The sequence below is a fragment of the Ambystoma mexicanum genome, chromosome 5q, assembly GCF_040938575.1.
Source record: "Ambystoma mexicanum isolate Mex_15411 chromosome 5q, UKY_AmexF1_1, whole genome shotgun sequence".
NCBI classification, from domain to species: Eukaryota; Metazoa; Chordata; class Amphibia; order Caudata; family Ambystomatidae; genus Ambystoma; species Ambystoma mexicanum.
In genome coordinates this window covers 647,656,872-647,670,508 of record NC_090933.1, presented here as the reverse complement: position 1 = coordinate 647,670,508, position 13,637 = coordinate 647,656,872, and the positions used below count along the sequence as shown (strand labels likewise).

Below are 13,637 nucleotides of genomic sequence, written 5' to 3'. Positions count from 1 at the left end.
GGGGCTTCCAGCGCTGGGACTGGGCATATTTATGAGCCTGGTGCCACTGGCGCCAGGACTGGGTCCAAAAGGTCCCAATTGGGACTGGTTGGCACTCGGAACCTGGGTTATGGATCTGCTTCCAAGGGAGTTGGGAAAACCCTGACCTTTTGGAAGTAGAGATCATGACATTCATTCAGGTCTCATAATCTATACAGCTGCTGAAAATATGTTAGAACTTAATTAGTATAGCATCTCAATCCTAAATTGTGACATAACATAACTGCAAATGGTATCCTTACCCTGATAGTTGATGTTGGCAATACAGCTGGCCGAAGCCTGTTAGTCCTAAATATCACATTTCTCTGTTGGTTAGGCGGCCACAGCAGATGGCGGTTCTATTGTTCCTTGAAAACACACTTAGCACGATATCTTAGACGCTCTGCAACTAAGGATAGAACAAGAACCAGTGATTATTGTGGCTCAAAAGACAACTTCCATACTAATAGAAACGTTATCAACATATTTTACTGTTCCAACCTAAATACTATTATTGTTCTTTGAAAACTCCATTTAGTGCGATATCCTAGGCGCTCTACAAGTAAGGACAGCACCAAAACCAGTACTTATTCTGGCTCAAAAGACAACTACCATCATGATCGAAGCGTTATTAACATTTTTTTACTGTTCTAGCCTAACTGGTAGTGTGGCTCTGTTCACTTACCTGAGCGCTTTGTTATTCATCGATCCTTGCAACTATGATTTCTGACTTCCAGCGGATTGCCGCTGTCACGAATATCGTCCACTCTATCCGTGTCTCTCCCAGCTTCTGAACTCCGTTTGTATGGCTCTCCTTTTACATTGTCTCTCTAATGCCCTATGTATAACTTGATCGCATAGTCACGTGATCCTATACGGTTGCAGGGTCCTTTTCTCTAAGCTGGTCCAGTTCAGTTACTCTTTTGGTCTCTTTTTTTAAAATTAAAACGAAAAGATGTGACATAGTGTACCTACAAGTCCACTCATGTGGACTACACTTACTGCAAGGACTCAGCAATGTCTCCTGCCCATGAGTAACTTAGTCATCACATGTTGTATATTTTAAGGTACCGTGGCGTACCGCGCCATTTGCTCAGTTTTGCCATGGTGCCTCAATATCTCACCTATGGTGGACTTAGTAATCCAGATGGCATATCGAACAGAGTAGTACTGCCCAGTATACTCTTGCACGTATTAAGTAAGCTGTCAGTTAAGTACCATGACTCTTTATGTCATTTCCATTCTGTGCACAGTACTTTACTTCACATCTCCAAGTTGTACTGGAAACATTTGACTAGATTAATTAAATTTGTTTTACCTCTCTAAGTCATTTTGGCGAGTGGCTTCTTCATAACCCGAACTATCCAAAACTGTTCCAGGGATACTTTATTACATAGATCGTGACTTCCTGGATTCACATGTCTAATGTATGGTCGAGTTAATTGGCGTAACCTTCATTCTCGGTTTTATAACTACTACAGACTTGTGTAGAGTCGTCATTGCACCATCCATCCCATAGGTGGTATTGTGGGGGAAGCCGTTATCTCCAATCTCTTCCTGTTAGCCAGATGGATTGTATAGATAGTATTCATAATGTCAAATTCTATCTCTGGTATTAAGCAATATTCTGGACATATAACTTATTCTGTTCTTTCATTCAGTCCCAGTTCAACACTTTTAGTCAGGAACATCAGTTCTTTTTCTTTCAACATCAATCTTTTTCTATCCAAATTGATATTGTTACTAGTTTTGACCTGATAAACAAACGATGGACCACCTCAGGTCCTCTATTTTGTGTATTTGTTCTATGAAGTGTCCTACCAAAGGAGCTCAGTGAACTCTATTCTTTATGCAGCTTTTATGTTCCGTGATCCGAATTTTGACTTTTCTTTCGGTCTTTCCTATATAGATTTCATTACAGGGGCACCAGATGACAAACTACGAATTTAGAATTGCAATTGGTCAGAAAGGGAAAGGTCACAATAGAAAAAAAGCCCCATTGAGGCCACAATGGTTATAGAAATGAAGTAGCAACTACAAACAACATGGTAGAAAGCACACATTTAGTCAGAAAAACCTTGATGTAGAAATTAGCCACCCAAAAGGGATTGATATCTTTGTGCAGTTGAAATTGTGCTAAACGGTCTTGCAGAGCCCAACTGGGCTTACCTTGCGTTGTGTAGTTATCTCGAAGATGTTGCCATCTCGTGGTCTCTCCGGGGGAGGAGTGATTCCAGCAAGCATGGGCAGGTGTGGATTTTTAGGGCCATACTGGCTCGTATAACCTGGAAAGTGGCCAATGGGCAGAGTGCTACATCAATCCCCAGGGACACAATACAGGTTATAAAAGCATTCAATACAGATGTATGGAATCGTTGGATGTTAAAAAAAATATTAGAATTCTGATTCGGGTAGGGAGGAAGGGAAAGGCGCAGCCAGTGCACCGCTCATGGATTGAGACCCTTCGAGTGATTGAACTAGTGAAATAATGGAATAGGATATGTACATGTGTGGAGGCTAATGGGTTACCATGTGTTCCTGGATTTGTGTTTTTTTATATATCAGAAAGGGGGCTGTAGTGACAGTGTAAGGTAAGGATAATTTGCATGCAGTGCAAACTAAAAGGTGCAGTTCTATTCAATATAAACAATATTTTGTTTTTTTGCAGCGCAATGGGATCCAAAGTTGTTTACAGCATATGAAGTATTCCGTGTAAGCCTCATTACATCCGAACTCCTTGTGAAAGAGGTAGAGACGCAATGCAATGGAATCAAGGCAATCTTCGATCTTCAAGGCTGGCGACTTGCACATGCTTTTCAAATTACTCCAATGATGGCGAAGAGGATTGCTGCAGTACTTACAGTGGGTTTAACGATGAATCTATTATTTTATTTAAAGCTTTCCTCAGTCTTTATTTTATAATGTTTGTTGAACTATTTTTTGTAGTTTTCATAAAAAAGTTTAGTTACAAATCAAGTAGCTATTAGTGATCCATCATTTCCAAATTAGAAATGCATAGGGCTTCTTACATATACTATATAACAATTCGCGCACTGGCTGTCAGTTTAAAAATAGGTTTGTGTTATCTGTATATCAACACATATGTAGAAACAGGCCCTTCTAATCATTGTTGCCGAACCTGCCACACTGCATCTGTTGGGAGGAGATTCAGATGTATTTTCTGCTGAACCTCCTGTCACAGCGAAGTGATCAACAGACAACTTCAAATCCAGGAGTGTAGTTCAAGTGGTATATTTGCAACACACAGTATGTAATCCGGTTCAGCGAGGCCATGGGATGGGCCTTAAACACACAAATATGAATGTGTCAATTAATTAGCAGAGCTGTGGTTCTCCGCCCTCTCCAAAGGTTCTGTGTCCCTGGCAGGAAATGTCTCTGATAGTCTGGGGTTTTAAGTGTTTCTGCACTTCTTGGCTTCGATGATTCTTCCTTGCTTTTGTTGCACTTGTTAGGATATTGTGAAGGGCACTCTCACCTTGTGAAACACATGACACCCTCCACCCCCTTGGGCTTGTTGTCCCCGATGTGAGGCTGTTATGGGCTTGCCGTATTTGCTCCTTACCACTCCAGGCATGTAGACAGGTGTGTCACTCTTGACCATTTCACTCTATCCCCTTCCATAGGCCCATCCTTCTCCTTTGCAGCTTTCAACACCCCCTTTCCTCTATGGCCCTCTCATCCTCCTTTTCCTTTTCACTTTGTTACTCTGCCCTGTTAAAGTCTCCAACACTAGAGAAATACCGGAGTGGTGGGCACCACAATGTTTAATCGCTTTCATTAAGTGTAAAGATCTCGGTCAGTTTTATATAATTTTAACATGGAGCTGCCAGTTCAAAACTGGTCCTATAGCACAAGGACCTCGATAAACCACAAACAGAAATAAGGCAACTTTGCCTTATTATAACTGGCGCATCTCAGTTGGCCCCTAAATAGGGCTGCAAATTTCCAGAAGTGTAATTCTCTCTCCAATATTTTAGTTAAATCAAAACATCAGTTATATCCAAGTAGTTTTGGCCAGGAATGTTTTATTCACATTCCCGTTTTTGGAGTAATATTAATTTTCAGTATACTGTGTTGGCCGATCATGTTTTGCCATCAATATACATTCTACCAATGCATTTCGGTAAGAACCTTCATCAGGGCTGTACATGGGCACTTGATTACATCATCAATCTTAACATTGTAATATATTTGTCAATTCAAATACATCAGATGGTATATATACAATTCATTCACAAATTCGCACATACCATTAGGTTTGTCCCACGAATATTCAATTGTTGCGCCAGAAAAAATAAATGAAAAACAGAAATTGCCATTTAGTTTCAGCGTTATGAACTCTATATGTATGGGTTATCAAGGACAGAAACATGTCCTACCTGATCGCTTTGAATGTGCTATCTCTGTAATGTATTACAAGCCCCAGGGGCTTCTGTTCCTCTATTTCGTGCTGCAACGCTCACGGCTTAACAGCCACGTGTGTTTCGGATGCGTAGCAAAACGCATATGTCAATCGTGTCTCTGTTAGAGAAACAGGCGATTAGGCAGCCATTCTCACATTCCTTATAGATCAAACGGCGAGTATTCGCCGATGCTTACCTTGAGTTCCAGCGTAGTCCTGCCTTCTGTGGAGAGACGTGCTCGCGCATGTCTCTGAGTTCTATTTAAAGGTTGTCATGGAGACGGTAGCGAGGTGCCGTGGTCCAACAGGATTGCAGGAGCATGTACGCCTAGCGCCCCACCCCCGGGTGTTAACCCTGGGGCAGGGATGTCTCCATGACAACCTCTGTTCCACTATGTGTGGGTAGCCGAGCTGTCAAAGCCAATCTCGTGTGGTTAACACTTCTTTCGGAGTAGCTATGTCATGGAGACGGTTGCGAGTATGGTACTCAAGAGTATGGTTTCTATCAAGAGTTGGTTGGTCATTTTTGCTGGTAGCTGGGATTTGTTTGATTGATCTGTGGTAAATGGTTCCACCCCCTCCCCATGTGAATACCCCAGTTGTCCTATTATGCAGCAGTGGCGTGTATTCCCTGATAATACAATTCGCCCAATTTTCCTACTCTCATGACCATAGGACCCCATTACCCATCTGCCATTTGGGGTCCAACTCACGCATGTTGAAGAGCGAGTGGTCCCACATTATGGCTGCAGGGACTTCCAGTAATTGTACTTACTTGTGAACCATAGGTAGAGTGCCTTCATTTTTACTTCTTTTGTTCTGGCTCTGTTCCATAATCCACTGCAAGGTTTCGACTCCATCTGCCTCTCCTCACCCCCAAATTCCTCCCACCCGAAGTTGGCTCAGGTAAGAAATACTGCACCATGCATGAACTCATGGACGATGTATTCTGATTCTGTATTAAGTGAAATCGGAGATTGAATTTCTCAGAAGGTACTACCCCTAACCGTACTCCTCTGATTGTGGTACCAGAAGCGCTTTTCCTTCATTAACCATTTGCTATAGTTTCTGATGGGTTGTCTTGGGGACCACTCCCTGGTGGGGTGACTGCAGGAGGGGGCAGAGTTCAATAGGATCTTCTATATACCATTTCCTGAGGTTGAAGCAGCTGGCTGGTAGCTAAGTCTGGTCTCCATAGTACCCCAGTCTCCCTTTATGTTCTCCTGGTCCCACACCTGTGGTTGTTTTATTAAGAGACCATTCCATCACCGACTGCAGCTGTTGATGCCAGTGGCAAGGGAGAGGGGCGAAACGGTGTCATTCTCTTGTAGAGTAATACACCTTTACTGCTGACCAGCTGCAGCCTGCATGCGATTAATGTGACTATTCGTCTCACTTTTCTAACGATTTGCTGTCTCCTTAGGATTCGTTTCCACTCAAGGTTCGCGGCATCCATCTGATAAATGAGCCCATATTTTTCCATCCAGTCTTTGCAATAATTAGGCCTTTTCTGCCTGAAAAGATAAAGGAACGGGTGAGTAAACATTAGCGTTTGCTAGTCCAATGCCATTTACAAATGTTTGTGTTCTTCTGCTTTGCACCCATTATATTATGTGCTTAAAGAGTCTTGCTAGACCGATCACCTAATCACCCACTGAAATAAATGATTTGGTAACAAACGTTTCTCAAGTTTCAAGAATTCAGTGCGGTTGGAACATGTCCCCTACTTTTGCCTTGGGTTGCATGCAAAATGGCATGCATTGTTTTATGTTCTCAAGCCGTTACCAAATCCTCTTCTGCTTTTAGGTAAAGGATGTACCCAAGTTAGAGAGATGCATGAAAGTCAAGATGTGAGCACACCATTAGGCTTTCAAAGACTGGCATCTGCAGCTGCTCTACCGAACTGCACACCATTTGGTATGATTGGCATTTCAAAACAATGGGCCTCATTCTGAGTTTGGTGGTGTGGTAAAAAAACGATAGTAATTACTTTATTCGAATTTTTTGGCTGTAAATGTATTACCGCCACGTTTACCACCCTGCCATAATTTTAAGTTTGAACTTAGAGTGGAAGTTAAATTTGCAGCACAGTGCTAGAGGTGAATCGTTTACCTTTTGGTAAAAAAGGGGCAGATTTACCACAGACAGGATTACCACCACTGGTAAATCCCCAATGGATGCATATGGACACCAAAAATGGTGATTTACCATACCACCAGTAAATCTCTGCCGCACCGAGTGGCGGTAACAGGTGATATTGCCAAAGAAATACTGCATAATAAGGGCCAATATTTGGTAGTCTCAAGCTTGCTGCATTAGAATCGCGCATTCAGCTTCCATGAAATAGATTTTTTTTAAAACGCAAGTTGGTCCTTTAACTGCCGGACCTGTGTGATGCATTTGGCTATGTCAATGAGCACTGCTTTTTTGTAATGTTTATCGTTCTTGACCGGAGTCTCATACTCCAAGCATGAAGCTAAAACGCTCAATCTTTAGAACGCTCGCTGCCTGTGCGTGAAGGGGCAAGCTTTTAGAGTTTTGCAGTAAACGTGTTTTTGTTGTTGTACTTTATTACAAAAGGAGACCAGGTAAAGTATGTTGATTATGCTCCACTGATTGACTGAAAATAAAACAAGTGCGTACATAAAATGGAGTCAAACGGAGAAGTGAATAGGGGGCAGGGCACCCCTCTATAAACCCAATTAGACTAATAGAAGTTAAAGAATATGAGAAGTTACGGGAAATAAAGAAGAGGGACGTGAAGATGCAGGAGTTTGCAAGCAGAACAATGGCCCTCGAAGTTTAAGAGTGTTCCATAAAGATGCGCAGTTACCAGCAGTGTGACGGAACCGGTGCAGGTGTAAGACCATGCGATGGGTTAACGCAACCCGAGTACAGCCAAATATGGAAACCCACAGTCTTTCTTTTGTTTTGCTCTCTGCTTCCCAGTCTTTAGCCACCCTGACCAAGAGAAATCTTCAACATTCGGGGTGTTGGTTTCTCGGTACAGCTCTTTGACTACTACAATTGAAGTCAACACACCGAATTCCACTCACTAAAGGAACATGATTAACGCTAGGAAGGTCAATGCAGCACACACTTGCGGGTACCGGATATGGGATATTATCAGTGTCTCGCTGATGCAAAAATAGGAACGAAAAGCTACGACTCAAGTCCACACTAGAAAACAATACACGCGGTCCTCACAAACCAGATGGTCATAGTCCTCATGGCACAGACTGGACTACGCAGGCTGGTTTAAAGAGCATGGCCTTTAATATCAGCAGCCTCTTAACTCCAATCATCAGGCCTACTGCCAAAACTCATGCAACTATGCATACTTTGGGAACTCGTAACGACCACATTAAAGTTACGCCCATTCACACCAGGAGGCTACCAACAGCAAAAAAGGCAATAAAATAGAAGATGCGCACCAGAAAATCCTCAGCGCAACAGCAACCAGGCACAAAACGCCTTGCAACAAACGCCACACACAACGTAAACTCATGGGCATACAGAAACATATATGAGACGTGAGGAGTCACCATGACCAACAGTTGAACAATTGAATAAAAACTACAATACGGTACTAATTAGCCAAGCACTATCAAAGGACAATTAATGATGCAAACCTAGACAATCCTGACTAGTGTGTTCATCTGAAAATGAGCAGTGGGGCCACCACATGTAGGCATTTATACAAACGGAACATATACTGAGGACTCAAAACTACTCTTATCCTAAAATCACTAATCCTGACATGGGGCTTCCTCATTCGTGCCACTCTCATGGTCACACTGGGCACAGATAACCTATGATGAAAGCCTTGTTAATTTACTAGCAGCTGCAAATCCTGAACTAAGCCCTCAGAACGTACTTACTGTATCTTGGGCTCAGATGGAACACCACCTTCCCAAATCAGCACTTTTTTGCAAGTAAAAACAGTTCAGTTGAGCATTATCCCTTGTGGTAAGTCAAACATAGGAAAGGGACATGTTATCAAATGTTTCAGCTTTTGTAAAATAAAGAAAATTCCTTGTCTGTTCCTATTTCTACAATGGTGGTTCCTTATTCCGGGGCCGTGAGGATAGCTTAGAGGCAACGCGTTTGTCTTGCAAGTAAGACAATGCAAAGCAACACATATTAGAGCATATTAAGCGAATTATAAAAGATTCATTAATTATTCTGAAAAATAACAAATGTGTGCTGGATAGAAAATCTTATGAAAATATACTTTGTTTTCTGTCCAAACCTATTATATCCTATTGACTCACCCCACCACTAAAAAAAGAAAAGATAACTTAGCCTAATGTCGTGTTTTTAGCCCCTCCCGTAGGTTGGAATGGCTGGTGCGTGACCCCATCTCGGGTCTCCCTCTTTGTAGTTCAGGCTTCAGCTTACTGCTGCAGTTCAAATACATTCTGTATGGTTCCTGGTTCTAGAGAAGGGTATTCTTGCCCCCTCAATTTGTAGATCATTCAGTCTTGTTTTAGCCCCTTTCGTGAATTCCATTTCCTGTTCACCCCTCCAGGGTGTTCTAATCTCTTAGGTTACTAGTTCTCTCGGTCTGGCGTAGACCGTCTGGTTCTTCAGCTAGTCTTGGGATATCACAATTCTCAGCCTTTTGTTGCTTATTTGGTTTCTCAGACCTGGGTGGGCTTTCAGGTGCTCCAGACCTTCTTATTCTCTTATGGCTTTGACCCCATTGTGGGGTTTCTGTTGCAGGTTCACCCCTCCAGGGTGTGTTCGCCTTTTATAGTTCTGTTAGCACAATGTGCACCCTTTTCCTCTTAAGCCTGTCTGAGTCTCAATATTTTGTCCCCTAATGGGGTGCGGGGTGTCACGACAGTGGGATTCCCCTTGCCCTGTCCATTAGGGAGTTTATCGTGTTGCAGATTCACCTCCCTAGTCCCAAAGGGGGTGGCTCCCCCTTGGGGAGAAGGGAAGAATTCCAAAGGTTTGTCACATCTTGCTTTGAGTCCAGTGAGCGCTCTGGTATCCTGGCGTTATATAAATTACGAAATCACAGTACCTTGAATGGGCCTCTCGCACCTACAGTCCACAAGCTCACCAGTTGAAAGATCACCATGCTGGGCATGGTCAGGGGTGTTGGGGGGGGTCCCCTGTGGTGTGGGCTGCCTGTGGGGCATGGATAGGTGTGTAGGGTGGTCTCCTGTGGTGTGTGCTGCCTGTGAGGCATGGTCAGGGGTGTTAGGTGGTCCCTTGTGGTGAGGGCTGCCTGCAGGCCATGGTCAAGGGTGATGGGCTGCCTGCAGGGCATGGACAGGGGTGTTGGGTGGTCCCCTGTGGTGTGGGCTGCCTGTAGGGCATGGATAGGGGCGTAGGGGGGTCCCCTGTGGTGTGGGCTGCCTGCGGGGCTTGGACAGGGGTGTAGGGGGGTCAACAGTGGTGTGGGCTGCCTGCAGGTGGTGCATGTGGCACCTCACCACACAGGTGTGCGAATCTTGGGATAAGCGACTGCGCTTTCCATGTGATTTCGCCGGCGCAAGCAGGGAACATGTATTCCGGGGTACGCAAGTGTGCTCTTAATGCGATTTCGCCAGTGCAAGCGGGGTACGTGTATTCCGGGGTACGCAAGTGTGCCTTTTACGCGATTTGGCTGTATGTGCCCTATTGGGTGTGCCCTCCCCACCTCTCCATGCCCCGCAGACAACCCACACCACAGGGGACCCCCCTATACCCCTGCTCAATGCCCTGCAGGCAGCCCAACACCCCTGACCGTGCCCCGCAGGCAGCCTACACCACAGTAGACCACCCAACACCCCTGATCATGCCCCGGAGGCAGCCCACACCACAGGGCACCCCCCTACACCTGTGACCATGCCCCATAGGCAGCCCACATGGCACCATGCACTTGTGAACCCCAACTCATGCCCCCCCCCACCAGTGACGGCAACCTGCCAGCAGGCCCCGACTCATGTCCCCCCACCAGTGACGGCAACCTGCCAGCAGGCCCCGACTCATGTCCTCCCAACCAACACATTGACACAACATACATGCATGTACCAAATGTCCACCCCACACTGCCCCCCACAGTGCAACTCCACACCCATGCATTGTCCCCACTTCCCAATACAGTCCCCATGGCATGTCAGGCACAGAAGCATACATGCATGCACACAGACATGCCAAACATGGCCACACACCACCGCCATATGACTGAGGCAATGACGACTGACACATACACTAAACCAATGAGAGCACACAACCGAAATATATGAACAGATGCAAATGTATGAAAATTGAAAGAAATCTCACAAACGAAAACCAAAAATGACAAGGAAAAATGGAAGTGAACAGAACTGAAATGGCAATTCCGAAAAATGTCATCAATAAATAAGAAAGAAATCCCAGAGGTCCATGTCCTGAAAAATGAAAATCATAATCCAAAGGGTAAATGAAAAAAAAACATTCCAGCATGGGAGTGAAAAATCTGAAAATAAAAATGTCCACAGTTCCACAACTATATACAATGAAAATTCTCAGGGTCCATCATCCGAAAACCAAATGAAACCTACCAAAATACCTACAGAAAAACAGCTATGTACAAAAAGTGGAGCAAAGTCCACCAACTCCAAAATAAAAATGAAACAAAAGGAAAACAAAGCCTAATTAACTATATACAATGGTGGCGGGCTAGTCCTACGGCTCACTTCTTGATGTTAATGTCTTTGGCCAGGGCATCATCGAACTCCATGTTGATGTCCCTGAGGCGGGCCTGGGATGTGTCCTCGAGGGCTCGCAGGGACGTCGTCAAGGTCTTCACCACTCCCTGCAAGTTTCCTCAAGGAACACTATCCGCCTCAACCCGGTGCATGGAGTTTTCTGCCCTGACCCTCGTGAGCTGTGCCCCTCTGCCTGCCGCCGCTCTGCACCTACCTGCTGGCCCAGCCGCTGCCACACGGAAGACACACGTAGTCCAGTGTCGTCCTGTCCATCAGCCGATGCCTGCTCCTGTGATGTAGACAGGCCTGACGCCTCCCACCTCGAGCCTGCCACTGCCTTAATGCCAACTGCCTCTACATCCACGATGGCCTCCGGGACGATGGGATCCCCCGGTGCCTCCGTGCTCGTGCCCTGCTCGGAGGTGCCTGCACATCCTCCATTGGCAGCGGACCAGTTGTTGGGGTGACCACCTCTGCTGGTCCTCCGACTCCCGAATGTGGCAGGGATGTGTTCTCCACCAGCCTGGCTGTGGTGGATGGGGCAAGTCCACAGGGTGCCCAGGTGAGACACGGGCGGGAAGACGGCATGGAGGACGACTGGTGCATAGGGTGTGCAGATGAGGGGGGTGGTCGCAAGAGCGTCCAGCACACGGAGGAATCCTGTGCCAACGACCTGTCCTAGCAAGTGGATGTGGCCACACAGGTGTCCGAAATGTGCGTTATCCTTCTTGCAACCACGCACATCATCCCGAATCACCCGTGTGCGCAACGCGACACCGACTAGGACAGGCTCAACCCTGTCACGGATTGCCTCGTCCGCAGGTAGAGGAAGATCAGTTGACGTAGACACATCCCCTACCTGCGAACAAGCCTGGACAGAGGCATCCCTGCTGGTGCAGGATGATGTAGTCACAGGATCAGGGACAGGATTACACACAGGCACCTCCACAGCGACCTGTGCTGCCTCCTGCCCGTGGACTGCACCACTTGCACCAGTGGAACCACCCCCTCCCGGCCCCATGTGTGGGTTTGATACAGCCTCCTCCTCAACCACACACCCCACCAACCTGGATGACTATGTGCCGTCTCCCATAGTATGCACCTGTGGGGGCTCACCTGTCCCTTCATCTGCCGAGGAGTCCACATCCAACCTTGGCCTCTTGGACCTCCCCTCGGCAGCTGCGACCATGGATGTGGCACCAGTCCCCTCACTCACGGAAGATATTATTACCTGGGAGGGGGGCAGGGCCTTGCGTCTCCGGATGGCGGTGGCATCCCTGCCGCTGGGCTTCACAGCACCATCCCGGCCCTCTTCATCGGTATACGCTGCAGACAGGGAGAGACAACACAGGAAACCGTACAATGGTCTGCTAGACACATGAGTATAGCACATAAGTGGCAGTGTCAGACATCACAGACGGCATCACACTCAACATCACTCAGGTCAATTGAACCCATACACATGCACAAACAAGCAGGGAATGTGCAACAGGCATCTGCATCCATTCACATGGAACTGCATGAACATCCTAAGGGTGGCATGACGTCACAAGCATCATGGAGCATGCCATTCACATGCACACACGCCACCAGACAGACATGCATCTGGCTATCTCTTCTTCCTGTCACAGTGCAATCATCGTCCACTATGTCACATCTGCCAATCGGGTACCTACATGTCCGTGTCACATGCATCCATGGCATCTCAGTCACACACACACTGAACAGACACACGCACATGTACACCGTGCACGTACATGAAGGTGGGACGAGCATCCATGTGTCACACCCCAAACATGACTGAGTCCACACACAGGCATGGAAACGTGTGCATCTTCACATGCAGTTGTGCATCATGCATCGCAACACATACACCATTGAGGTGCAGCACACATGACTGGACTCAGATGCAGCACGGTCATATCCCTACACATACACATCCATACATGGGCCATGTCAGACATATGTCCAAGCTGCACACTCCTGCCAGACCGCAGCATGCATTTTGTTGAATGAGAACGTATGGACACTTACCGCTCGACTCCAGACGGGTCTGCCTCTTGAGGACCTGGTGGTGAAGCGCTGGAGGAATCCGCTCCAGGACACTCATCTGGTCCGTGATAAGCAGGACCCGGCGCCCCACTGCATCCACTGCGTCCAATAGGTGCCGGGCCTTCCTGAGGGTCCTGGACTTGAAGTCCTCCCAGCGCTTATGGACGTGATTACAGTCGCAGGGTGCCACTCTCTCCGCATTGATGGCACCCACAATGTCCAACCAGATCCTCTCCCGTCCATCCTTGTCGGCACGTGCTTGTCCGAAGAGGGCATCATAATGCCCCAGGACTTCGTCCACCAGGATGCCAACTTCTTTAGCAGTGAAGCTGGCAACCCTCTGCCTCCCAGCAGGGGTGGTCACAGCAACTGGACCCCTGGTGATGGCTGATGTGCAAGCACCTAATTGCAGGGCACGTTGGCAGTCTGGCAGCAGCAGATGGCTCGTAGGAGGCTGC

At 46.7% G+C, this 13,637-nt stretch overlaps 1 protein-coding gene across 1 annotated transcript in view; it reads left to right on the top strand.

Moving 5' to 3' along the window:
• Positions 1–13,637, top strand: part of TTPA (alpha tocopherol transfer protein) — a 564,225-nt gene that overhangs the window by 400,328 nt on the left and 150,260 nt on the right. The window contains exons 3-4 of the mRNA XM_069621108.1: positions 2,687–2,880; positions 5,865–5,975. Of these exons, the coding sequence (XP_069477209.1) occupies positions 2,687–2,880; positions 5,865–5,975 (305 nt within the window). The remainder of the gene's footprint in view (positions 1–2,686; positions 2,881–5,864; positions 5,976–13,637) is intronic.